General features: G+C 31.6%; 2 protein-coding genes across 2 annotated transcripts in view; both read right to left on the bottom strand.

Annotated features, from left to right (window-relative positions):
* Positions 1 to 27847, bottom strand: part of LOC136269788 (uncharacterized) — a 47073-nt gene that overhangs the window by 10514 nt on the left and 8712 nt on the right. The gene's annotated exons all lie outside the window — the stretch shown is intronic.
* Positions 19 to 27620, bottom strand: LOC136274653 (uncharacterized). The gene is made up of 9 exons (XM_066082027.1): positions 27449 to 27620; positions 24780 to 24851; positions 24104 to 24284; positions 23070 to 23177; positions 17167 to 17314; positions 8969 to 9114; positions 3072 to 3128; positions 1579 to 1638; positions 19 to 170 (listed from the first exon to the last, which is right to left on the bottom strand). The coding sequence occupies exons 2-9, from the start codon at positions 24831 to 24833 to the stop codon at positions 19 to 21; spliced, it is 906 nt and encodes a 301-aa protein (XP_065938099.1). The 5' UTR covers positions 24834 to 24851; positions 27449 to 27620.

The raw sequence follows: 27847 nt of genomic DNA, 5'->3' as shown, positions 1-27847 counted from the left end.
GTGCAACAATTGCTTTGTCTATTTTTTCACTTTTTTCAAAGCTTTCTGCAAAATATCTATGATTTCTTCGTTCGGGTTCTCGTCCATTTTTTTCTTTGCCTTTAACAGAATTTCTCTGGTTATGTCGCATTCTTTCCTGAATTGTGCACTTACTATCGCCCGGATTAATTCTATGTTTAAATGATCAATTGCCCATTCCAACTGATTGAACCCCTTATTACAGGTTGCTGAGAGGTCAATTTTTTTGCTTTTGCAAAGGATTTTCAAAATTTCTGTTTCACTTCCGTCTTCTTTTTTTTCTACTGCTAAATAGTGAACAGCTGACAGACCATTGCTAGTAGTTTTAGCATTTAAAAGACCCGTAGGAAGATTTTTGACAGCATATTTGCAGATTGCTGGATGTTTGTGAATACAGGCAATGTGTAATATGGTTTTTCCATCTTTTGTTAAGCAGCCAACCACCATTCCTTCTTTGATAAGTGTTTTCAAAATTTTCAAGTTACCGCCTTTGGCAGCATAGTGCAATGCATTCCAACGAAGATCGTCCACATCATTAAGAATTGTTTCAAACTTAGTGAGTATGTACAGAACAGACTCATACTTAGCGAACTCGCAAGCTATGTGCAAACATGTTTTTGATGTGTTGGTTTTTTCCATTATAAGGCTTTGTTTTTTTCCAGTGTTTTCCTTTTCCTGTTCTTCTATTAGTTTAAATAAATCAATTTTATTAGACTTAGATGCATAATGCGCAATATTCCACCCTGATGAATCAACTTTTCGTAGGTCTGGAATGTTTTCTTTCTCAAATAAATGTAAACAAAACTTACTAGATTTTTCTGATAATTTTGTCATGCATGCAATGTCCAAAATATTTAACCCGTTTTTGGTTTGTGCCCATATGTCAACACCTGTCTCCTTTAATTCCTCCAATAAAAATATGTTGCAATGCCATGCAACCCAGTGAATAGGTGCAAATGCTCCAACACTGTTTTGGTTATAGCAATTATTAAGTGAGGGATAATTTTGGAAAAGATGCACAGCCAATTTTGTATTGTTGTACTTAATTGCAAAATGCAGTACATTTTGACCTCGTATGCAAGTATTTTTATGAATTTCATCTGACGAAATTTCAGCCACTCTTAGGACTTCATCAAGTATGACAATGCATCCACCTTGAGCTGCATAATGCAATAAGGAGCATCCGTTTTCGTCACGTTGCTTGAAAATTCGTTTATCTCTTATTCTAGTATTTACGAGATATTTGAATTCAGGCAAAGCTTTGTGAAGACATTGTCGTTTCAACAGTTCAAATAATTCAGCATCTTCGATTGTATAATCGACTATAGTAAATTTATAAAGTTCATCTGCAAAAAAACCCAGACTAACACATCATTTTTAAAATTAAAAAAGATGAGAAAATATAAAAATTAAGTCATTAAAAAGCTGGTTTATCAATTTATTGTGTTGCAGTTTATTTTTGAATTTGCATTTTTACCTTTGAAGTAGATGCAATTGATATTTTTTTTATTGTTTTATAAATCTAGCTTGCTGGTGATATATTTAAAAAAAATCCTTTACCTGTTGCCCCTTTTCCTGTGGAATTTTTATTATCAGGAACGTGTGCATCAGTTTTCTGAACTAAAATGTAAGAAGTATATAACGATACAATATATAGTGTGTGTGTGTGTGTGTGTGTGTGTGTGTGTGTGTGTGTGTGTGTGTGTGTGTGTGTGTGTGTGTGTGTGTGTGTGTGTGTGTGTGTGTGTGTGTGTGTGTGTGTGTGTGTGTGTGTGTGTGTGTGTGTGTGTGTGTGTGTGTGTGTGTGTGTGTGTGTGTGTGTGTGTGAGGAAAATGGTACCTTGATACACATTTTAAATAATTGTCCAAGGAAAGTGGAAAGCCCTTTATAAGTTCTTCTGTTCTTAATTATTTTTCATTTTCTGCTTGGGGCATTTAGAAACGAAACCAAAGTTTCCATATGCCATTTATCGCATTTTTGTCTTAAAGCTATTGAATCTACGTCGTCAGAGCAATTTTTGTATATATTGGTAAATGAGCGAAACCCTCTAAAAACTAATCTTCAGAGACCATGAAACTTAAAAGCCCTAATCCATTACTCAAGTCCTCAGACACATGAAACGTGATGTATCAAAAAATGTCAAATAGTTTATCATTAGATCAGCTTTGGTGTCAGTGGTTTTTCCGATAGCGTCAAAAGTTCAGTTCAAGCATAAACAATACACGCTGCCGGTGTTAAAACTTTCTGATTGGTCGACTCGTTTTTATACACCCTTAGATATGGATTCCTCAAAACAGATAATTCGTCCCTCTCCCGCCATTTGACTCTCTCCTTGTGTTTAAATCATAATCAAATCTCTCTTTCTCTCTTTCTCTCTCTCTCTCTCCCACACACACACTTACACTGTGTTAGCATGGTTCTCCTTGATAGGAGAGGATTGTACATGTTGGTTGTGATTTGCGAAGATGTTGCACGTACTTTACGTAATTCTTTTTATGTTGAACCTTCCGTACTTATTACCATACTAAGAAATAGAGATAAATTTCTCAATCTTACACCTTTCGATCGGCAATCAAGAGTCATCAACGAATGGAACAACATGAAAGAATTCAACTAGAGACGGAGGAGAAAAGTTCAAGAGGGTATTTAAATGTCTGTAAATCTGAGCCGTCTTCGCTAGGCCAGTTTCTGATTCTTTTATCATACGTTTACCCTATCACATTATGTGTTAATAATCTATACCTAAATATTCTCCTAAATGTTACCGCATATTGTAAATTGCTAATTGTAAACAAACCCAAACTGAATGTACATCGTTATCTGTGTGACATCTGAATATAATTCTTTACATTATATACTTATTCATCAGTTGAACAATACACATTTCTGAATTTGATTGACAGTTTTTGAAACACAAATCAAGGACTTAAACAATAATTACCGTAGTATCACAGACAGACAAAATATTCATAAACACCTTTCAGAATGTTTTAGGATGGGTTGGGTAAAATAATAATTATCATATATTTTGGATAAATAAACGATTCAATACCTTTAGGTGAACAAACTAGTGGTAAATGTTCTTCTGTAGACTCATTTGTTTCAGATTCTGCAAAAATTAAGGTTTAAAATTAGTGTATGCATTATGAACCTGGCAAAATCAGGGACCAGGCAAAATGTACTAAAGTAATAGGGCCAGTACAAAACAAAATTCTTATGTAAAAATAATACATGTCCATGCACTTTATGCACTAAACAATGTCTCTCCCATGCCTGTACATGAATGCTTTTCCATGCTGGTGTTAATAGAATTAAGCTGTTTTACAATGATATAGTACCCGCAATGTTATTATTTTTTATGGTGTTCCGATGGGGCCACTTCGACCATCGCATTTTTGCCTTTAGGTCGAGGTGCGAGAGTGCGAAATTGCGAAGGTGAAGGTGCGAGGGTGCGACGGCGAAGGAGCGAAAGTGCGAAGGCGAAGAAGCGTTTCTACTTTCGCTCCTTCGCCATCGCAACTTCGCACTCTCGCCTTCGCATCCTCGCGCTTTTGCCTTCGCTTTTTATAATTGTGGAGCTCTCTATCATTTAAAGACAATTTTAGCTGTATGAAAGGACATATGAGGCAGACGATGAACATTTTAGAATTTATTTTCAACAGCCTTCGCAGATCCATAACTTTTTTCCTGAAAGGGGGGGGGGGGGTCGATGGGTAATGATATTTGTCGGGGGGGGGGGGGAGGGGGGAGGGGGTTCCGAGACATATTTTGGAGATTTTATTATATAAAATTGGTGAAATTAAATTTTCCGGGGCGATGGGATCCGGACCCTCTCTCCCCTTTATTGCATGTGTGAAGCTATTGATTTCATGTTGAATTTTCCAGGGGGGGGGGGGGGGCGGACCCCCTCTCCCCCTCTAAATCAATACATGAGCAAGAAGTGTCGCAAAATGACATTAGAATGCATGTTACTGTGTTTGATCCACGGTAAACAGACAGCTGGTAAGTGACAGGAGTCTGGAAGTGCATATGTATACATAATAGCGGACATTTATTTACATTTTATGTGGAGTATATAATGATTAGGCATAGTCAGCACTGGTAAACATAAATGTCACATATACACATTAAATATTTATAAACATTCATAGTAAACACAATGGCCTAGCGCATGCGTACCAATAATATCATGTATTAATCGGAAAACCTTGCCGAGTACGGTGCATCAAATTATATGTAATCGACCGAGACTTTCTGAATGCTATCAAAAAAGGCGAAGGCGAAAGTGCGAAGTTGCGAAGGCGAGAGTGCGAAGTTGCGAAGGCGAAGGAGCGATAGTAGTATCGCTCTATTGCCTTCGCACCTTCGCACTTTCGCCATCGCATCTTCGCGCTTCGCCGTCGCATCTTCGCACTTTCGCTCCTTCGCCATCGCACTCTCGTACTTTTGCCTTCCCAACTTCGCACTCTCGCATCTTCGACCTAAAGGCGAAAGTGTGAAGGTCGAAGTGGCCCCATCGGAACACCATTATTTTTACATTACTATCCTATCGTATCGTTTATCAATCCTATCGTATTGAGCATGAGTACTGTTTTATCTTGCGTTAAACCTATCCTTTCGTGCGTTAACCCTCTCAGGTTTATGGTTCAAGTTTAGCCGTTTTTCCGTTTATCCTATCTTGTTTATCGTATTGTGCCTTTTTATGAGCAAGTAAATTTATTTTAAAGTTAAAAGTCGTACAGTGCACCGTAAACTAAAAATTAACGAACACGAAATATAGAATTCTCTCCATTATTCTAATATGATGCTAATTTTATAATTCTTTAGATAGAAATGAAACATTATTACACGTCTATCATCTCGGTTGGCGATGGGAATGAAAAATCAATGTAAACTATCGAAGTTCTTTGGAACAAAATACAGGATTTAACTCTGTAAATCATATAATTATATTAAATAGTACGTGGAGTGTATACCTGCGTTTACATTAACATGTATGTAATATAATAAGCTTTTATGCGTCATTATTTACAGAAATAAAAGTATTTATGATAAATTGCATATTTATTTCAGAAAAGAGATGAACTTGAATTGTGCCCATGATTTTCTATACGTGTGAATCAAATTTTGGCTTAATGTCTGCAATTGGCTTGAGTGTGCGGTAATAAAAAAAACAATGCATACGTAACAAATTGTACGCGGAGTGTATATCTGCGTAAACATTTATTTCATTTGTATGTAAAATAAATCGTTTTAAATGCAACATTTTTAAAGAGAAAGAAATGTATGATTATATTTTATATTTATTTAGAACAAGAGTTGTTTTTGAATGAACCCGCTATTTTCAGAGTAATTTGATCTCAAGTTGAAATGTTCGCGGCGATCAGCTTGGATGTTTGGTAATGAAAATGATGTTAACAATACATATAATTTATTGAAGATATAATGAATTTTAACTGGTAATTTATATACAATTTAATAATATTACAACTCGGACTGGTTAATAACAAAATATCCAGCGTATATATTGATTCGTACATGTACGTGTTCTTTCTCAAATTCTGCCAGTATCAGGTTAATCGTAAAGATCGTTTTACGCGATTATACGTTTATCTTGAAATTGTTTATCCTTTCCTATCGTGCATCAATGCTATCCTATCGTGGGTGTATACCGTTCTTTCGTGCGTTAATACTTTTTATTACGTGTGATCCTATCTTATCGTTTATCTTGCAAAAATATCGTTTCGGGTACTGTACTGTTACATGTCAATATGGAAATAAGAAATAGCTTACAGGACTGCATGTCATTTTGCCACTAGAATGATACAAACCACAAAAATCGAATTTACCATAAAAGATCAAGTTTTAGCATAACTGTTCTTTGTTTACCAATATGTGTGAGAATTGAATGAATGATATAGCCACAAGTTTCATTATATTTAGTTAAACAATTTCAAAATGATTGTTTTAAAAGTGAAATAATAGTGGGAAGGTATTCAAGTAATGCTGTATCTAATATAAAAAAATGCTAAAATCATGATTAAATATATCATGTTTATACATGTTGTACACAATAATGATTTTTATTAAAATTAAATACAATTATGATATATTTTAATTCTAAAAGACTAAGTAAAAATGTTTCAATGAAAGATGCTTCAACAAAATTGTTGTGTAGCGTAGAGTGAAATAGTGGGTTCACTTTTTAAATGGCCATATCTTTCTTTATCCTCAATGTAATTGACAACATTTAGTATGCTTTTTCTCAAAACTTTACAAAGTTTATTTCTACAAGATAATTACTTTTTAGACGAACTTTTTTTTAATGTTTCACACAATTAATCCTTATTTGAATTGTCATGTTAAAATTTGAGTTAAGATCCAATGGAAATTTTATAGTAATTTAAAATTAAAATGTTTGTCTCTTGGTCTGATATCTCGGATAAAAAAAAAGAATGTCTTATGTCTAATTTAACCGGTCCCATCCCTGCAATATTCTATTCTGCAATAAACTGATTAAACATTTGAGATATTAGGATTAATGCAAGAATAACAATTATGAATAAAACAACTCATCACGTTTTGATGAGAAAATTGGCGAATACAGCAGAAAAATGCGATATACATTCAGCATGATATCAATTTTGTAAAAAATAAACAAAACCAATGCTTAACATAAATACGAGGGTCAATCAAAAAATACGAAGACAATGCGGCTGTCTATCATATATTTTTCATGAAAGTTATACTTAACAGATTAATTTGTGCACCAACACTTATGTTATTGATATGCGAAGTTTTAGTCCATTTGATGAAACAGTATTTTTGTTACCCCTTTTTAAAAACAACATGTTTTGTCACCACGGCGCACGGTAACGTTCTAAACATGACGTCAAAATTAAACACGCACAGTTTATAGATATACCCCATCTTTATATCACGCTTAGTCTCTTGTGCCTTTCTTCTTACAATTTAAAATGGAACTGAACCACTTAACATCTTATTTGCACACATTTGCTCGAGAATCATAAGTTAGTTCATCAAAGTTTTCATTTTCTAACCGTGTATATCTTAGTTTACAGTAAGGATAAGCCTGAACTTTGGTTAACGTTACTTCCTTTAAGACCAAATATTTACAGATATTTTACTCTCTTTCGGACTGTTTTATATTCAAAATACAATGACCACCACCCCCACAAAATTTATTACAGTTAAACACAAACTTGCAAATAATTGTTGACTTATTTTTTGCACCATTGAGCATTTTCACAGCTTGTAACGGCTTTTTCCTGAGTAAAATCCATTTTATTTGTACTTCTCGTTGCGCCGTGACGTCAGGCGACGTCGATGTTTTTAGTCAATTCTAAAGAGGACTATCTGACTTTAGTTAGTAATATCTGTTCGCCAAAACAATATATCCCGTCATTATTTGGTACATAGAATAACATGAATATACTAAATTTGAAGTTTCAATATAATTTGGTTTTCAGCCAAATTTATAAAGTTAATACTTTCAACATTATATGGTTTATTGTTGACATAACACAAGTTTTGACCGTGCGCCGTGACCTCATTTTTGCAGGATTAAATTCTAAATAATTCTTAGAAATAAAGAAATTTATTAACTATTTTTTCTTGCAAATTTTCTGAAACTATTGCTAAATTATGTCTACTAAATTTAGTAATGATCTGACGTTAAGTTACATAGCTATGACAAAAGTCTTCGTATTTTTTGATTGACCCTCGTATGTTTGCTAGAAACAAGTGTTTTTCGTTTGGATATATTCAAAACGTGTTATTTTTAAAAACTTTTTGTATGCCTATTAAAGTACCAGAAAACTTTTGGTCATAACTCGGCTGGAACGGAGGTTTTACTCAAATAAGGCGATTTTCTGTATGCTTTGCATATCTCATTTTCACATCATGGACAGGTAAAATTCACATTATTTTGAATTGTTGCAATGTTGTGTGCTTTATAATAGGTACATTTATCTATAGTGTGTATATGTTTTTTAACAATATTCTTTAATTAAGGGTTAACTATACAATGTATTTCACATCTACACGTATCTCAAAGATTGTGTAGTGTTCGACAGTGTGTCTGCGTTATGTTCGTCAACACAAGAAATTGTTTGCCTTGTCTAGATGGCTTAGTGTTTAGCACTATGACCGCATAAAGCTAACTGAGCGGTTTCTGCAGGTCGAATTGACTACGATAACAGAAAAGACGAGTCTTCTAAATCGAAAAAGAAAACCACTGTTTCTTTTAAGGTCAAACGAACAGAGTTGAAGATAACAAATTCAAATACTAAATACACTCCCAGATGATAACTTGTGTTCATTTTAAGAGGGACGATGAATGTTTGTGATTATAACTTTTAGATACGAAACTGATATTTGACGGATCAAAGAAAAACAAATTAATGCACCGTTTGAATATTTTGTAATTGATAAGGTATTGATTATTCTCCCTTCTGCCCTAACCTAAATTAAAGTTGTTTCATTTCATAATTTATTTAAATCAATTCAATTGTACTATTGATATTATAATCGATTTTCTTTTGCCGTGCAATTGGAGTACGGACAGGGTGGATTTTGCCCTTTAGGAATCCTGACAAAACTCAGACACAATCCTCAAATCCGAGGTTTTGTTATAGTATAATTGAAATATTTATCTTTTGATTACTAGCCTACACCTGATGAAGCCTTCCTTGATATAGAACATAGAGTTTGATTTTGTTATTGCAAGCCAATTCAAACACAATTTATTTTCGAATCAAATAGGAAAATCGTAGTTTTATCCGTACAACATATAGATTTCAAGAGTAATTTCCCTTTGTTTAAATAGTTTACAATAGCACTTTATATAATAAAACATTAGATTGTCATACAGTATACATGTATTATGCATAAAAGTGTACTTACTTCATTTACTTCATATTAACCTACCTCGTCTTGAATTTTGTGTACGGCGTTTCCGGTTCCATAAAACATGACGAAATTTAAAAAATACCAATAGGATTACCAATAGGATCAAAACAGAGATGGAAATCAGGATGAGTAACATATTTTGATGTGGATCTCCTGTGTTTTGTCTGCAAATATTATAAAAGTAATGGTAATTTTGAAAGATAGGTAAATTTAGCTACAATAGTAACTGGCTACTAGTAACTGAATACGAGTAGTAGGAACAGCTAGCTACTAGTAACTGGCTACTAGATGAAATAAAATTTGGCTAATAGTAACTGGCCACTATTAAATAGTAACAGACTGCGAGGAGTAAGAAAATCTAGTTTATTGTAACTGCTACAGGATGAAAGATAACTTGGCTTCTAGTTACATGTACTACTTATTGTTCAATTGACAAAGTATACCTGCGATTTCTACCTGTTTTGTTAATATATAAGTTGCACTATATCGTTTGCATGATTTATCATCTTTTGTGAAATCTTCAGCTACAAATGCCTTACAAATATTTCATTCTTAACATCTTTGTCAAAACATTTCAAATAGCTGTATAATAGCTCCCCTAATATGATCAGTAATTTGTGCAATTTGTTTAAAATACCTCTAATTTAACATTATTGTCCGTTTGACTCAAGTAGCTGTACACAAAGATTGAAAAAATCCAAAAGTGTTATTGATTTTAACAATCTATTATGTTTTTCTTATGATATTACAACAAAATTACTCTAACATATTTCCTGATTTGACAGTTACAAATGCATTTCGTTTCAAATCTGATAAAGTACGTCTAAAAGTTGTTAATATTTACATTCTTTCACGTCATCTACATGATATAAAGATACCTTTACACTTAAATATCCCTTTATCTCTTCTGGTACTAGTGCATTTCATTACAAATATATATCAATTTAATACATTTCTGACCGTATAACTCAACTAACTGTACATTCAGATATATATCTTAATCTTGTTGCAGCTACTAGTGCATTTCTTTTTCAAATATCTACAATTCTAGACGTTCTATGTACATGTAACTCATGTAGCTGTATATATAAATTGAAGACATCAACAAGGTTTGCTAATTCCAACATTTTATTAGTTCATCCATGTGATTTTTCAGCACAATTTTTCAGATATCTTACTTAATCTCATCAGCTACGAGTGCATTTTGTTTCGAATATCTCCTTTTTGACAGTTTTGTTCATATACATGTACCTTAGGTAGCTGTGCATATAAATCTAAAATATATACAAGTGTTGTTAATTGCAACATTCTACCAGGTTATCCACTTGATATTAAGACACAACTACTCGGATATATTTTCTAATCCCACCAGCTACCAGTGCATTTTGTTTGTTCAAATATCTCCATTTTCAGACAGTTCTGTCCATAAACCTAAAGTAGCTGTATACATAGACTGAATGATATCTACAAGTGTAAATAATTTGAACATTCTATTAGATTATCCACATTATGTTACGACACAATTTCAAAGATTTTTTTTTCTTTATCTCGTCAGCTACTAGTGGATCTCTTTACAAAAATCTTCATTTCTAGTCAGTTATGTCCATTTAACTCAAGTTGATTTATATAGATTGAATATATCTACAAGTGTTTTTAATTGCAACATTCTATCAGGTCATCCACATGATATATCCCGACACAATCACTGAGATATCTCTTTTAATCTCGTAAGATTCTAGTGCATTTCGTTTCATATATATTTCTAGACAGATACGTATGATTTATTGACACAACTGTCTAGAAATGGAAATGTATGAAAAGAAATACACTGGTATACATGTAGCTGGCGAGATAAAGAGAGATATCTTTGTTATTGTACTGTAATATCATGTACATGACCTATTAGAATGTTGCAATTAGCAACACTGGTACTTATCTTCAATCTGTATAAACAGATATTTGAGATATATTTAAAAAAAACCGCAAAAATAAAGATATTTGTAATAAAATGCACTAGTACAGCTGACGAGATTATTTCAAAAGAAATACACTGGTAGCTGACGAAATTAAAAGAAATTTCTGAGTGATTGTATGATAATATTTTGTGTTGAAATTAACAACACTTGTACATATCTTCAAAGATAAAGATATTTGTAACAAAATGCACTAGTAGCTGACGATATTTAAAGAGATATTTGAATAATTCTGTCATAATATCTTTAAGATGACCAAATAGAATGCTGCAATTTACAGCACTAGCGATATCTCTAGTTTAGTATAAAGCTACTTGAGTTAAATGGACAGAAATGTCTATAAATGGAGATATTTAAACGAAATGCAGATTGTCAAATGATTGACGACATTAAAAGAGATATCTGAGTTATTATATTGTAAGATCATGTGGATGACCTAACAGAATCTTAAAATTAACAACACTTGTACATATCTTCAATCTTTATATAAAGTTGCCTGAGGTATATGGACAACAGTGTTTAAAAACTGATATATTCGAAACGAAATGCGCCAGTAGTTGGTGAGATTAAGTAAGGTATCAGAGAAATTGTGATGTAAAATCATGCGGAAGACTAAAAATAGAGATCTTTGTAAAGGGATGCACTACTAGCTGACGAAATAAAGAGAGATGTCTGTGTAATTGTATCGTAATATATGTAGATGATCTAATAAAATGTTGATATTAATAACACTTGTAGATGTCTTCAATCAATATTGACAGCTACATGTGAACTTGAGTTACATAAACATGGTCAAAATAACATTGTCTTTAAATTAGAGATAATTGAAAGGAAATGCTTTGGTACATGTAGCTGACGAGATTTAGAGAGACATCTGAGTAATTTTGTTGTTACATCATGCGGAAGACATGGTAAATTGTTAACAATAATAACACATGTTGATATTTGCAATTTATATGTACAGCTACTTGAGTCAATGCTCAATATAGTCTTAAATAGAGATATTTTCAAACGAAGTGCCCCAATTATTGATGATATTTTGAGAGGAATATGAGTACTATTAGGGTATAATCATGTATATAACAAGTCAAATGCTGATATTAACAACACTTTAAGATATCATTTATCTATGATGTACTATTTGAAATGTTTTGACAAAAATGTTAAAAATGAGAAACCTGTACGGTATTTGGTAGCTGAAAATATCACAAAAAATGATAAATTAGGTAGATGATATAGATTAATGTACATATTAACAACACCGGTAGATATTGCAGGTATGTATTGACAATTGTACAGAAACTAGTAAATATCTAGTAGCCAAGATTTCTTTCATCTCGTAGCTTGTTACTAGTAGATAGCCTTTTTTTCTTCTTGTAGCGAGTTACTGCTAGCCAGTAAGTAGTTGCTAACTTTACCTTTCTTATTTTGAATGGCATTTTACTTATTTTCGAACACAATAATTTTGGATGAATGGTACCCAGATACACTGACATCGTTGAAATAAATAATGGTAACACTTTGTGTTGTCTTTGGGACCATTCAGTGTTTACTCTGATTTACTCGGGGTTTGCCTTTGGAGTTCACTTTACGCACTGAATTCTAAAACAGACCCGTCTTTTATCTGGTGTTTTTCCCAATTAGTCAACATTCTGAAATTTACACGTGACCGGTTTTGGCTTGATGGAAATGGTGTACAGGTAAGGGGAGGGAGAGAACAAGAGAATTTAGTTATAGGTGATCTAAAGTCTGTCCACAAGTGTTATAATAGAAAAATGATGCTCCAATGAGGGATTTGTTTATTCAAATGCATTCAATTTATTTATTTAAATATCTTAATTGATTTAATACAAAATCATTTTGAAATCATCTGTTAAGTATATTGTTTATTTCATTTATCACACAGGATGAATGACCATCTTTAAGTCCTCCTTAAAGATAGCTTAAAGGTGTTTAAAGGTAGCTTAAAGACGATCTTTAAGCCACCTTTAAGCTTTATGTGTTGCTTAAAGGTGGCTTAAAGAAAGCGTAAAGATGGCTTAAAGGCAGCCTAAAGACTATCTTTAAGCCACCTTTAAGAACAACTTATAGGTCCTTAATGTCCAAAGCTCTTTAAGCCACCTTTAAAGAATTGAACCCGGGACCCTTTGTTTACTAGCATCACCGCACTTCCTCTGCGCTACGGCAACTTACATATTTATGAGTGTTATTATATTCTATATATCAGTAGATATTGAATCAATGTATTGAATGTGTTTACTTGAAAAGATTTTGACAAACCATTGACAAACCATTCAGTTTGTAACAATCAATTACATCTAATTTATAAATTACATGCACGCATGTATTTAGAATGAAATACGGAACTTGGTCTTCAGTGAACAAAAATATATTATACCTAAATGGAAACCGTTAGGCTCACTAGTAGGCTTTCTTAGTTGATAAATTTAAACCGAGTAGAACTGATATACGTTCATCTAATTTATAGCTATAAAAATGTAAAAAAGAAAATGAAATCATTTCTTTATTAAATTCATTGAAACTATTAGGGTATTTGTTCAATTTCCCGCAATTTCCCGGTTTTCATGATCGCGGCGCCTTTCCAGTATGTTTAAATATTTAATTGTATACATAATTTTAAACTATCAATTCTATACCAAACAATATTACCAATTACTGGTGACGTATTTACTGCATGTGGCAATTGCAAATGATGTATACATATACTTGTACATACAATTGTATGATGTACCAGGCCGGGTATGTGACATATTTACCCTTATACATATATTTAAATAATTGACCCCTATTTATGATCACCGGTACATTAATTAATTAGCCTCAAGATTTTACTCTTACATACATGTATCGTTAATTTGTAGACGTAACATTTTTGAAACCCAGAGCTAGTAAATAATACTTTGAAAATGAATTACAAATGTAAATTAACTTTTATTCACTAGACTTATCGTATACTAGTACATACTAAGATTCAACGCCTTTAGAAACCCTGACGTGCACCTGGGCACACGACACACCTGTTGTGTATATCTTGTATATTTTGTGTTAGTTCTAGGGGTTTTCTTAAGTTGGACAAACAATATACTTTAATTAGATATACACAAACGTGCACCTGGGCACACGGCACACCTGTTGTGTATATCTTGTATATTCTGTGTTAGTTCCAGGGGTTTTCTTAAGTTGGACAAACATTAGAATCTAATTAGATATACACAAACGAACAAAACTATGTCTAGACAACAAAGCAGTAATATCCTGCCCGATATTACAAAGGCAGTTAAGAGTCTTTTCATCTTTAACATGTATCTAGCAGATCTAGGGTTAGACCTAGAAATAATGAAAATTAAAAAAAAATACAAACCTTAAACCGATTATCAAATTAAATCATGCATTTTTGGTTCATTATCTTTATTTTGTTTATTAACCGGATGAACTGAGAGAGAGAGAGAGAGAGAGAGAGAGAGAGAGAGAGAGAGAGAGAGAGAGAGAGAGAGAGAAAAAGAGAGAGAGAGAGAGAGAGAGAGAGAGAGAGATATTTCAACGATTAATTTATAATAGGAATCAAACATACTTTAATTAGTTTTATGCACAGGTTAAGATACAAAGACTACACTCACCCATACATAATTTTGAAACCCCCCAAAAATTATTAAGCATTTTATAACAGCAATCTGTGTCCATCGGAGTGGTGTTGATGATAGCGATCTGTGTTTAATGGAGCGACAATTAAAACCGCCTGGAACACCCCCATCCTTCCTTGGAAATTATATTATTACTCGGATGACCCCCTCCCATCCCTACAAAAGAGCTTTTGCATTTAATATATGTTTTTATTGTTCAGCTTGATCAAACTTGACTTAAAGGTAACTTAAAGATGGTTTAAAGACAACTTAAAGGGAGCGTAAATGCCACTTAAAGATGCTTAAAGGTGGCTTAAAGATGGCTTAAAGGTGACCTAAAGAAGTTTGGACATTAAGGACCTATAAGCTCAGCTTATAGGTGACTTAAAGGTGGCTTAAAGATTGTATATCCTTTAAGCCACCTTTACGCCACCTTTAAGCCACCTTTAAGGACTTGCTTAAAGATTGTTTTTCGCCCTGTGTCAATTCATTAACTTATTCATTTTAAAAATGTTTTGGAATGATTTTGTTTTTAACTCGTTTTTTAATTAAAGATTTAAAATATATTTTTTTCAATGAATTCCTCTCTTTAAATACATGTATATTCTATGACAAATCAATGTTTGTCATGTATTCAAAAAATATACACTGATATTACACAGCTATTTCAACTATAAATTTGTTATTTTAAAACTGTATCTAAAATTAAATATCATAGCTTGCAAGTAAAAGGTATACTATCGGATATCCAAACTAATTCTAAACAGACAACCAAAAGTGTTGCTTTTAGCATGCTCATAGATTTTACAGACAAAAAAGGAAAAGAGAAATGGAAATTATTTTATTGTTTACCATTACCATTTGTTATAAAATCAAGATTGAGTAGATATTTGTGCCTTAATTTAGTTTTTAAAGAAATGTAAAACATTTACCATATGAAAAGTACATGTAGAGATGTGCTTTTTTAAAAGTTCTTACATTATTATTATGACAATACATTTATAGGTTTACGATATAGTAAACTTCAAATTCGAGCGTATAACTAACTTACGATATACTTCTTAATATCGAATAACTGTTATAACTAGTGTATCTCTTTTACCTGGCAGTGCATTTTACCTGTATTGTATTGTTAACAGTTTTCCTTAGAGCTTAATTACATTTATATTTATTCTTATTGATTTTTATTCGTTAAATATCGAGCAGCCTTCCCATATTTAAGTCTCAAAAATGATGTGTAAAGTAGAGAACGGGTATGTCCTATTTCTCATTTTCAAATTATCTTTTTACTCTTTATTTTATTTTTTCCCAGTGGTTTAAGTACATTTTAGAAAATGATTTTTTAAGCCAGACGTATGGGAAAATTGATGCGAATATAAATAAGTATTTTGAATAGAAATGAATTTATTTCAATTATTCATTCATATAATGTGTTATAATGAAATTATGTAGCGTCTACTTTCAGGAATCTACTTCTGATCGGGGTTTACTCTCCGTTTCTACTCTGGAATTACTTAAAATTTACATTGGGTCTGCCCTAATAAACCCGGAGTTAAGCCAGAGCAGACCTCAAAATTAAACACATGGTTTATCATTATTTTTATTTCATTTTTTGTTTGCGGGGGAGGGGTGGGGGCTACTTTCTGTTAGATTGGGTCAAATCGGTGCTGTATGTCAATTACAATCACTCGTTTATTTCTCGTCTTCTTTATGATTATCTATTGTAATACATGCATGTATGTATGAATTTCCGCGATCCATTGAAATAGTTAAGGTATCGGCGTAAGAGTATAGGCACTGTAAACTACTTTTAGATGCATTGGTAGGCTTTTTCTAGTAGCTTCATTTAATAAGTTTCAAATCATTCATTGATGTCTTCTTTGTACTTTTGTTGTTGATTTTTCGTGGAATTTTCAGATCGACTGAACTTAACGTGCACAGACTGACTTCCAGTTAGCTGTAGTTACCATCAATACATTCACACATATGAAAAATCTTCTGTTCTTGTTTTAAACATTCTAATTGACAAAAATAATTATTAACATTTTTTTACTCTCTTTTTTATGGATAATTGATTAAATAATTACATTTTTGTTAATATGATTTATATCGTTTAAGATACAAATTAGACAGAAACCAATTTTTGCTTGGTGTAATAATGAGTTGTTTGTCCGGAAATATTAGGTTTTCATTCAAATTTCAACAATACGTGTTTGTGTCATGTTCTTCGAAACCGGTTTTTTTTAGTAAGGCTTTAAAAAGAAATACATAGATGTTCAATACTAGATGAGGTCATATTAAATAAAGGTATACTTCTCTTATCTTGTTTGGTCATGAGCAATTTAAAATGTCTTATAAATACATTGATTTCTATGATATAAGTCATTAAATCATTTCATTTCTAACACAGCCTAATATTTATCCATTTTTTGTATTCCGAAAAACAGGTTTTGATAATGTCTTTGATTTATTAAACTCTGTAAAAAAAAGCAAATAAACCCGAACCAAAACTACAAACGATCAGTTTGTGTGGTTTTTTTTTCATTTTGTCTGTGAAGAATGATGGTTGCTACTGCACTCATAAAAATTGTAAACAACTTACCCACAGGGAAAGGTACAATTTGGTTTTGTCGTTGTAACATTCGGTCCCCATCTATTATTATGTGATGTAGCAGTTGTATTTTCATTTAAGCAGATACAATAGCGATCTTCTGTAAAACATTCGCCTTGGACACCTAAACATTTTGGGTCTGTAATATTTTAGATAGAAAAAGACAAAGTTAGCCATAAAAAAAACTTATGCTTTTCAAAGATTTGAATTAAATGATGCCTATGTCCTGCCACATTGGAACAATTTAGACAAACTTAAACTGACGTACAAAAAATAATCATACCTTGTGTATACAACTCTTATGAAAGCATTTTAATCGAATTGAACCTTTTTGTTTTTAGAAAGAATTAAATATTTCTGCACAGTTATGCCTAACAGACAAAACCTATCTTCGTCTTATTAATTTGCATGTACGAGAAACGCATCCATGTCGATCATTTTAAATTATAACTAGTATGTGCAATCTATGAAAAGCACGCTGAAGGACATTCTGATGTCGGATTTTAACGAACAAAATCATACAAATTATTGTAATCTTACCCTTAAGTTATAAAACATACGTATATTTTGGCATTGCTAAAAAGGATTAAAAAGACATTAGTTTAAAAATTCAAATAAAAAGACTAAGATGGCTGTGTACAATGATAACCGGTAGACTTGTTAAAGTCTAAACAGTCACTGCTTACTTTTCTTATTGTGTCTATATTCTTTAATTTTTTTATCAATTTCCTAATTTTTATCTATTAATTTATGATATGGAATCACATAAACGTATAAAAAATCACCTCAAGAAGCATATCTAGGTACCTGGCTTAGAAAGGACTTTCAAGCTAATCTGATGCCAAATTATAGGCAATCACTACATTTTTAGATATGTACGATAAGTTGTGAAATGTATAAAAATTTGGAATTTTACATGGAAAAATGTCTTAACAAATAATTTGAAACCATTGTACCATAAGAGTCTTTCATTTAGTATTTCTTACAGTTTTATTTCCTGGAACTTTTATAAATTCATTCTAATTGTAATGAAATAGCATGATACTTTATTTGTTTTATGGAGGGGAGATATCATCTCTTCCAAATACAATCATTGAAATGACTTGCAGTTAGTCAAATTAAATACTAGCTGTTGGTATAGTTTACAAATTTAAGGTTTTCTGAATTATCTTCCATAGCAAAATTTGACATACAGGGTATCCCAGAATACATGATACATGTTTCATTTGACATTCATATAAAAATTATATTTGGTCAAACCTTGTTAATTGTAATTCCATTAAAAGTAAAAAAAAAAAAAAAAAAAAAAAAAAAGTTTGAAAAACGTGCTTTTCATTGAATTATGATGTTACAAATTTGCATCATTTTTCTTTGGTTGAATTGAATTTTATTTAAGATTGATCAACAAAAGAGCAGGCATCTTCCGTTTTAAACCTTTATTTTCAAATACAGACTCCAGTTTTTATGAATAACGAAAAAAAGAATATCTTGGGGAAAACAACTCAACAGGCAACATATATTTTAATAGTGGGAGGAAATGATCAGGAAATGGGATCAGTACAAATGGGATGTTGTGATGAATTATACTTATCCAATTTATGTTGTTATTTATGAAAAAAAAGTCATTTGGACACTCTCTCATTAAATATATTACGTGTAATATGCATTATTTACATATCTATTTACCGTTATGCTGACAATATGTATATGCTACAAACATGTATATGGTGACCAAAGTTCCAATCTATTTGTATGCATGCATACCATGTACGACTGTATTCAGCATGCGACAAATCAAACAAACACACTTTAAATATGCGTGTTTATTACTTGTTGAAATCGAATTTCTAACACATTGAACGTTTGGAAGCGTATTTGTGTTAATTCAAATGTGTCGATATAAGTTTAAGCTAGACGTCAAAATGTGACAATTGCTTTTAAATCATGTTTTCAAGATATATATATATATATATATATATATATATATATATATATATATATATATATATATATATATATATATATATATATATATATATATATATATATATATAGACTGGGATTGAGGGCAACATCGATGATATTAGCCCCCGGGGGACGAACTATTGCCTGACCAGAATATATATATACACTATTTGATACGAAAGCCTATGAGTATGATTAAAACAAACACAAAAATGGTGTAATACCGCAAAAAAGCGTAATACCCCGGCTCAAAAGAAGTTACAATGCAAAATAAGGCGTAAAAACGCCAAAAAGGCATTTTAAATTCACTTCAATACATTACAAAATATATGCATAAGTTATAATACATGTAACATTTGCAGTGTAGGTCCATTTCGCACCGTCTGAAAAAGGCCTTATTACGTCTTTAAAAAAAAAGTAGAAATGCCTTTTGAAAAGGCATTATTATGACTTTTTGAAAAGCTGTCATAATGTTAAATTTTTTGCATTGTAACGCATTTATTTGCGTTGTAAAGCCTTTCTTAAAGGCGTTATATCGCGTTATATTTACATTTAGTCCATATTCCCTCTTATGTTTGAAATTGAAATATGTGAGGTTCAATTTTCAATAACACACGCCAAAACAATGCATATGAGCACAAGTAAACGTCATCACGCGTCTTAAATATATTTTTTTTTATTTTTAGGTTTGATGAAACGATAAAAACTACATAACCATTTTGATATGTACTTTTGAAAAGTAATTCTTGAATCATATTTATTTTAAAAAAGTGTTTCTTGCAAAGTTTCTGGTACTATATTTATAGCCGCGGAATGGCACTGAATAACATGTTTAAGGCTGTTCCATCTTTTATTCATATCCCTTACAAAAAAGTGACGTTGCAAAAATGTTTCATACCAATAAACTTCCAAATGAATTAAAATAATCAGAATTATTTGTTTATATATCAAATAGTCTATATTAATTTGAGGCACCCTGTATATACGAAATAAAGTCTCTACGAATTAACCATTGGCTTCTATTTTATTTTTAAATATTTTATTTGAATTCTAAGGAAGTGCTGGATAGCTTTTCTTATCTGTCTGTGCCCCCAAAACGGAAAGCAATCCCTGCTAAACGTAAAGCACCTGCAGGGACGCCAGCCCTTACAACAGGCTTGTAATACTGGAGTAATAAATATATCCTATGCTATTTATTGTCAAGTTCTATTTTATAAGTCCCGTATGTTTTCAGGCTCTATGTCTTTCAAGCAAATATTATGTATGGTCCTGGGTCAGCTTGGTAAATTCAAAAACTAATTATAAGAATTAAGATCTTATTTTTGGATATCGTCGGTTCAATAACACCAGACTGTGCAGACAAACTTCTATACTGGTGTGTTATAGGAGCGCGATATCCCAAAAGTAAGTGTTCAATGCTATAAAAAATAGTATTAAAATATAGAGTTTAGATAATAACTTGAGATTGAATTTCAAGTCAGACATGAATGGGGGAAAATATTGACGTAGACAATTTTGTTGACGAGTTGTCTTCGCGGGCGAGGACGTTACTAACTCGTCAGCAATCTAAAATAACAGATACCGCGAAATCATTAGAATTCATGTTGGATCAATTTTCATCTATTCCTTTGATCTCCTCCAAAACGTAATTAATTGCACAAAGAATTATCATTGTACCCAATAACCAATAAGAAACTGATTAACAAAAAAATGACAACAATTCAAAAAACAAGAGGCTCATGGGCCACGTTGCTCACCTGAGCAACAATAGACACGATAAAATCAGTTTAATGGATTCATTATACAAAATATCTGGACAATTTATATGTAGTATAATGCATGTAGATCCTGTATATTAAATGAAAAACTATTTACCCCTGAATAGTATTATGTTTATAATAAAGTCCCTTTTCTAAAGGATTGTTTAAAGTCATATCACATGTTGAGCATTGCAGTTCTCGAAAAGATTCTAAACAATTGTTTATGGGATATAAATAAACCTACATCAAACCCTGAACTCTTTATGAGGTCGATAAATTGCCCGATGGCCAACGTCTAATTTTATTAAATCAGCAGTATATCAAATGTTTGCATATAAAATAAACCATGTGTCATAACATTTCAGTTTTTGGGAACAGTTAATATGTTTTCCTTTGTAAAACTGGATTTCAAATGTGGGTCCATCTTCATCCTTAAGATTTTGATTTTAAAAAATTTAAATCTACACTATCTTAAGTTGCTTTTACTGTTTGTCTAGGCAAACGGTGTTTTAGAGAAACATTTTTAAAAATGTTTTCGTTAAATTTCTTTTTAAAAATTAGTCCTCCCCGTTGTGAACCTACCCTTACCCCCGGGGAACATAATTTGAACAAACTAGAATCTACCCTACATGAGAAAGTCTCCACACAAGTTTCAGCTTTTCTGGCCAAATAAGTTTCTGAGAAGATTTTCATCTATATATTCCAATGTAAAAATTTACCCCTTCCCTTGTGGCCCCACCCTACTCTTAAGGATCATAGTTTAAAAAAAAAATTAAATGTACCTTACTAAAGATGCTTCCACAGAAGTTTCAGCTTTTCTGGCCAATCGGTTTTAGAGAGGAAGATTTTCAGATAATTTTTTCTATATATTTCTACGTAAACATTCACACACCCCTATTGTGTCCCTCCCTACCCCAGGGGATCATGGTTCAACAAACTTGCTTTTACCTTTCCTGATGATGCTTCCACACAAGTTTCAGATTTCCTGGCTGACTAGTTTCAGAGAAAAAAAGATTTTTAAAGATTTACAATATATATTCCTCTGGAAGAATTCAACCCCGCATTGTGGTCCAAAAAAAGATGTTTTAAAGTTTAATAATATATATTCTTCTGTAAGAATTCAACCCCGCATTGTGGCCAAACCCTATCCCAGATGATAATGCAATTGGTTTCAACAAACTTAAATTTTACTTACTTGAGGGTGTTTTCACACAAGTTTCAGCTTTTCAGACCAATCAGGTTTTTTGAGACAATTTTTGAAAAATACCAACAAATTTTTAATATTTTGATACAGTAGCCCTTCATTTGAACAAACTTGAATTATCTTTGCACAGTAAAAGTTTGTACCAAGTTTGGTTGTATTTGGTCCAGTGGAGAAGAAGATGAAAATGTGAAAAATTTACAACAACAACGACGACGACAGACAACGGACAAATTTTGATCAGAAAAGCTCACTTCGGCTCAAGTAAGCTATAAACCGATAAAACTTAAATTACCGAGCAATCAAACTTTAAATTTGTAAACGGAGCAGCAGACATGAGCACTCCTACCGCAAAATCAAGACCATGATTCATTAATAAAAATTGTATCAGGCTCTTGCAATATGAGATGAAGAAAGATAGACGAAAAAGCCTCATCAATGTGAAATCATTTCCAGGAGGCTGGATGTTTAACAAAACCATCAGAACTACATGTACCTTAAAGTTTTGGCATATTTTCTTAAGCCAGAAACTATTCCACTGGGAATACTGAATACTGATTCAATGAAGAAAAATTCGTTATTTAGGTTTGATATTTGATTTTTTTTTTTATATATCTGTAAACTAAGCTTCTTTTAAAGGAGAATAATAGTGGTTTCATCCATCTTTAATTCCTTAAGAAGTTGAAACACAACAATCCCCATATTTTTCATATTTCTTATTGTTCTTGTTTTAGAATGACAATAAAATGCCTTTTAAAAAGGTAATATAACGCCTATTTTATGTTTAGAACACTTTTCCGCGTTATAATGCATTTCGAGGTAGCGTTATACGCCTTTTTATATTGCTTTTCAGTAATATAAATAAACTAATAGGTCTTCATAATTTGTCGACGATTTCATAGGAAAATGTGTTTGGTTAAAAAGAACATAAGTTAGCAACAAAATAGATTAATTCAAAAGATACTAACATTTATGTATTTCGCTACTACTGTAATCATCACCTGGACACCCAGATACAAACTTTTCACATGTGTAGGCATTTATATTGCCATCGTCCTTAATTCCAATGCAGTTCCCTGAAGAAAAAAATGAATAACAGACAGAAGTTATATATATGAGATGCATTGCTAGGACATACACTTTTAAAAAGTGAATCTTTTGATTCATTGCATTGTAAAATATATTTTTTTAATTTACATGTAAGATATAATTCAATGGACATTGATGGTAATCTAACAACAAAACTTCATAATAAACGCGATGACTTTAATGTTTGTGCAGTCAACTTTCCTTACTTATGTAGCAATATACCTTCATCATATGCATATGGCATTTTTGTCTCTTAGTTAATTTAATACACATGGGCATGCTCTTCGTATGAACAGTTTCTAGGGCGAGGCAAGCTACTGACAAACAAATTGATAAAACATGACTATGCAACAGTCTCGTTTGCAGACATATTTTTGTAAGTTCTATCGTCGATACAACGACCTTGTCAGCAAATACAATCATTCACTGGATCGCATGCTGACTGACGTTTTTCATATTAATTGTTAGACCATAATTAATCACTTAATTGTCTTTTCCGGACCAATCAGCAGAGGATGTTCACTCCTTCTAGGCACCTGATCCGTGTTGCTTTGCTTTGATTTGTATTTCGTTTTATGGATTTTTGAGATGGTTGACTGTTTGTTATTGTCATTTTTTTTCATTTTATTATAAGCAGATCCTCAAAGCTTAATGCCAATAATCGGGAGCATCAAGAATCTGATCTGATTGAGCTACGATATAATAACTTTCTGGATATTTTCTTTTACAACCTTGCAATTTAATATTTTAAAATGTTGTTTTATGGTAAATGCATAAACTGACTTTGTAACAACAAATTGAATGCTGATAAAAGCAGATAAAAGCTGATAAAAGCAGATAATATTTTAATTTATTTTACAAAACTTAAACATTTTTGGCAAACAAATTGGATTAAATGATTTATATCATTTACCTTTGCTAATATTGAGACTTCTGTAGCAAAACTCGTAAAGTTGAGATGTCTCACTTAGATATGGAGCACAATGATACTTATGTGTGTCGTTACAATTAAGTCGCAGTGATGAATCATTCCATTCCCCTGGACTTTTTGGACATGAATGGACGGTAATATACCCAAGCTCTGAAAAGTTGCTCTTCAAAAAAGAAGTTAAATTGTTATTCTTTGTCAAAACAATAACACTTTTTGTGCAATGTATTTAAGATTTACATAAACACTTGTAGTATTTAATCACATGATCATAAATCTTCAAAATCACAGTTTTAATTTCAGATGCATGACTGTACATAATTATGTAGTTGTCAAACCTAAGCTTTCTTCTCTATAAGTTTGATTTATTTACATGTATATTCAATTGATTATTAGCAAATAACAGTTAACAATTACAAAATATTTAATATAGTTTACGGTGAACTGTTTTGATAGGTTTCATTATTACATCACATTTCGACGATAATATGCTTTAGTAATTGATAACAAATTTAAAATGTTTGTTTTCCGTATGTATAAAACATTTTGTTTTATTTTACAAAATTTGCAACTGCAATCATTTTTCATCAAGTCATATATCATATCCTTGCAAATTATGAGATCTAAACATAGATACTATCTTAATTTTTAATTATATTACCTTCAGTTCAACGTTCTGTATGATCACAATCAACAAAGCTTGGAATAGCACCATGGTCGATCTTTATATACACTAGAATGATGAAACGTAAACTTGAAAATGTAAAATTTCATGTTATAATTACCTAATCATATCTCAAGTCAACATATGCTTGCATGTTAGTATTACTGGCTGCCTGAAGGCGGTTGACTTTTTTCCCCAATAAAATCTGTCCAATCTCAACATTGACATCAATGACACAGCGTTTAAAAGTATACTTGTAAATAAAATAACACAAAACATTATTATATGAGCTTGTTACACTTTTCAACAGCAAAAGCAGAATGTTTTTCTTAATCAAAAAATATAGCACTGACATTTATGCGACTCAAGGAGGACTGGAAGATCCGAAACGATGACAGAGCTCTGCTATACAGTCACCTTCCCAGACCTTTCTTTTACAATTCAGATGACTGAAAGACACATATTTACCGTGTGAAATTGAATGTAAAAATCATGAAATTATTTTTATTCTAATATTATAACACCGTGAATCAAGAGTTATAATGATTATCAATTATTTTCATCCGAAACACATTGCAGGGAACAAAATGAAATGCTGTTTTTTTTAATCAGTTTAGACAATCGTCGCAAAGGTAATCAGACAAAACTAATTGTTTACTTATTTTGAAATTGACAAAAACAGAAAATTTATGTAAGGGTTTTAATGATACTTTTTATCACAACAATGGACTTGGTAAATGCGTAAGATAGGAATCCCCCTAAGATAAATATAAACACATAATCTTTATATAAAGTTATCGATAATTTGAAATATAAGCCAGGTGTCAGAAACACATTTGTAAAAATGATGTTCAAAATGTCCCGACTATATTTTGTATAGCAATGCTCTAAAGCTACTTATTGCAGATATTTGTTGTGGTTTTTTAATGTTAGTTAAATCCTATACTGCGTTACTTTCGGTTTAAAAAAAATCCGTATACTTAAATTTCGTTGTGTTGGTTTTTTTTTTTGTCATTCTTTCTGTTAAGAAGTTAGATAAGATTTTATCATGGCCATTAACAAATATATCTTTTGTACTTGATTAATTTACTTTGTAAAATAGAATATTAAGATAATGTAAAACAAAATGAAATGCTAGCTTAATTTATCATTTTACACGACCGTCGCAAAAATAATCATACAAAACCAAACGTTTGGTTATTTTGAAAATAAAAAAAACCAGAAATTTTATAATGGGTTCTAATGACACTTTGTATCATCAACAAGGACTGTAAGATGCGCACCAATGTTAAGGTGTCCCGCTTCGCGTCGGTTGACAATGGTTCTCTCGGGGTGTCAATTTCAACAGTTACCTTCCCAAACAGGCACTATTTATAAAGTGTTACCCGTTGCTAAGTGTGTTGCTAACGCTGAGGGTAATAGAACGAATTATCAACTGCGTCTAAACCAAACAGATATCAGTATTTAACATGAAAGTGTAATAATGCATATTGTCTGAAGAAATCGCATCAGCGCAGGTAATTGATGACATTAAATCAGAAATATTTTTATGGAATATCCTTTGTAATGTCATACACTTTGGAATTCTTGCTTTGGCTTCAAATACATATTTCGTTTATTAAAGATATTGCTAAAACATTTAGCTAAATCATCAAAATAAGGAACATTTTTATTAATTAAAAGCGATTTACTTAAAATTTAGGAAAATGCGTAGGTTTCCCAAGCTTGATTCACTTTGGTGCCCATATTTTCAAACAATGTAACTTATAATATTCGAAAACTGTATTGATCTTTCCCCTGCGCCATGCTGTTTGTTTTTTTACATGAAATAAAATTTCTTTTTTTAGTTGTTAACACGTAACAGGGAGAATATTCAAACCAATACTTTACAAATATTCGTTTAAATAAATCTACTGAATATTTAATGCCGATTATTGATATAAATATATTCTGTACATCTAGCAAAAAACAGAGCATCGATTTAAAGGAAACGAGCAGTTTTTATTACACTTTCAATAGAATTCACTTCTAACGTTACGATACATTCCCTAATAACAATCGAATAGAATGCAGATCGTGACGTCAAAGTTGATTATGATTTCATATTGTATGAAGCACAGACATTCCCCTCAGATAAATATGCAAAAAATAATCTTTACCTTTATATATCAATAATTTATATACTAACCTAGAAAAAGTGTTTTAAAAAAATACATTTGTAAAACGGATGTACAGTTGCAAACGCTTCATGTACAATTTTATTTGTAATAAAATGTTCTAAAGATATTTATTGCAGATATTTGTTGTTTTTTACCTTAAATTATGTTAATCATGTCCTACCCTGCACCACTTTCGGTTTAAATAAAAAGCATGCGTATACTTTAATTTCGTTGTGTTGATTTACTACTGTCATTCTTTCTGTTAAAGAGTCAGATATTGTTATATCATTTCCAATTACAATCATACTCTTTGTACAAAATCAATTGACTCTGTTAAATAGTATAGGATTATTTCCATTTTTTTATCGATTGATTCCTGTCTGTGACATGATTTATTGACAACATAAACCATTGTTTTGTGTCAATTTTAATCTTCATAACAAACTTATCAGATTCATTCTTTTCCAAATGATTACAAATTAAAGTAAAATTGACGGTTTAACATACCTTGTTTTCTTCAGGGATACGGAAATTTTAACACAAAAATCGATACACAATCAAGGCCGAACTAGCTGGTCGTATTTTCTTTGCAGCAGGTTCAAACATGTTTTACCTTTACTTTTAAATAACTCGAATATATTTCTGATGTACGTTTAGTCTGTGATAGTTTTGATAATTTTACCAGATTTATTTTAGGTACAGTTTCTTTCTTATCAGATGATATCCTTTTGCATAATTTACACAAGAAATCTCTTATCGGAACACAAGCCATTCGCATGTCGTATATGTAATGCCTATATCTTAATATAGAGTGACACAATTTATATCATCGGTGCATATTTCTATGTATCTGAGGTCAATATTAGTTACTGGTTATTAGGTTGTTACTGGTATATATGGATAGTG

This window comes from Magallana gigas, chromosome 4 (genome assembly GCF_963853765.1).
Source record: "Magallana gigas chromosome 4, xbMagGiga1.1, whole genome shotgun sequence".
Classification (NCBI taxonomy): domain Eukaryota; kingdom Metazoa; phylum Mollusca; class Bivalvia; order Ostreida; family Ostreidae; genus Magallana; species Magallana gigas.
The sequence above is the reverse complement of the archived record's forward strand: the minus strand, read 5'-3'. Positions and strand labels throughout refer to the sequence as shown.

Excerpts from the sequence above, each read along its gene's own strand:
- LOC136274653 (XM_066082027.1), bottom strand. The coding sequence starts at position 24,833 with ATGGTGCTATTCCAAGCTTTGTTGATTGTGATCATACAGAACGTTGAA. Across the intron at positions 9,115-17,166 it reads AATTGTACCTTTCCCTGTGG|ACAAAACACAGGAGATCCAC; the intron begins GTAAGTTGTTTA and ends TAATATTTGCAG. Across the intron at positions 171-1,578 it reads CACAGGAAAAGGGGCAACAG|AATTAATCCGGGCGATAGTA; the intron begins GTAAAGGATTTT and ends ATTTAAACATAG.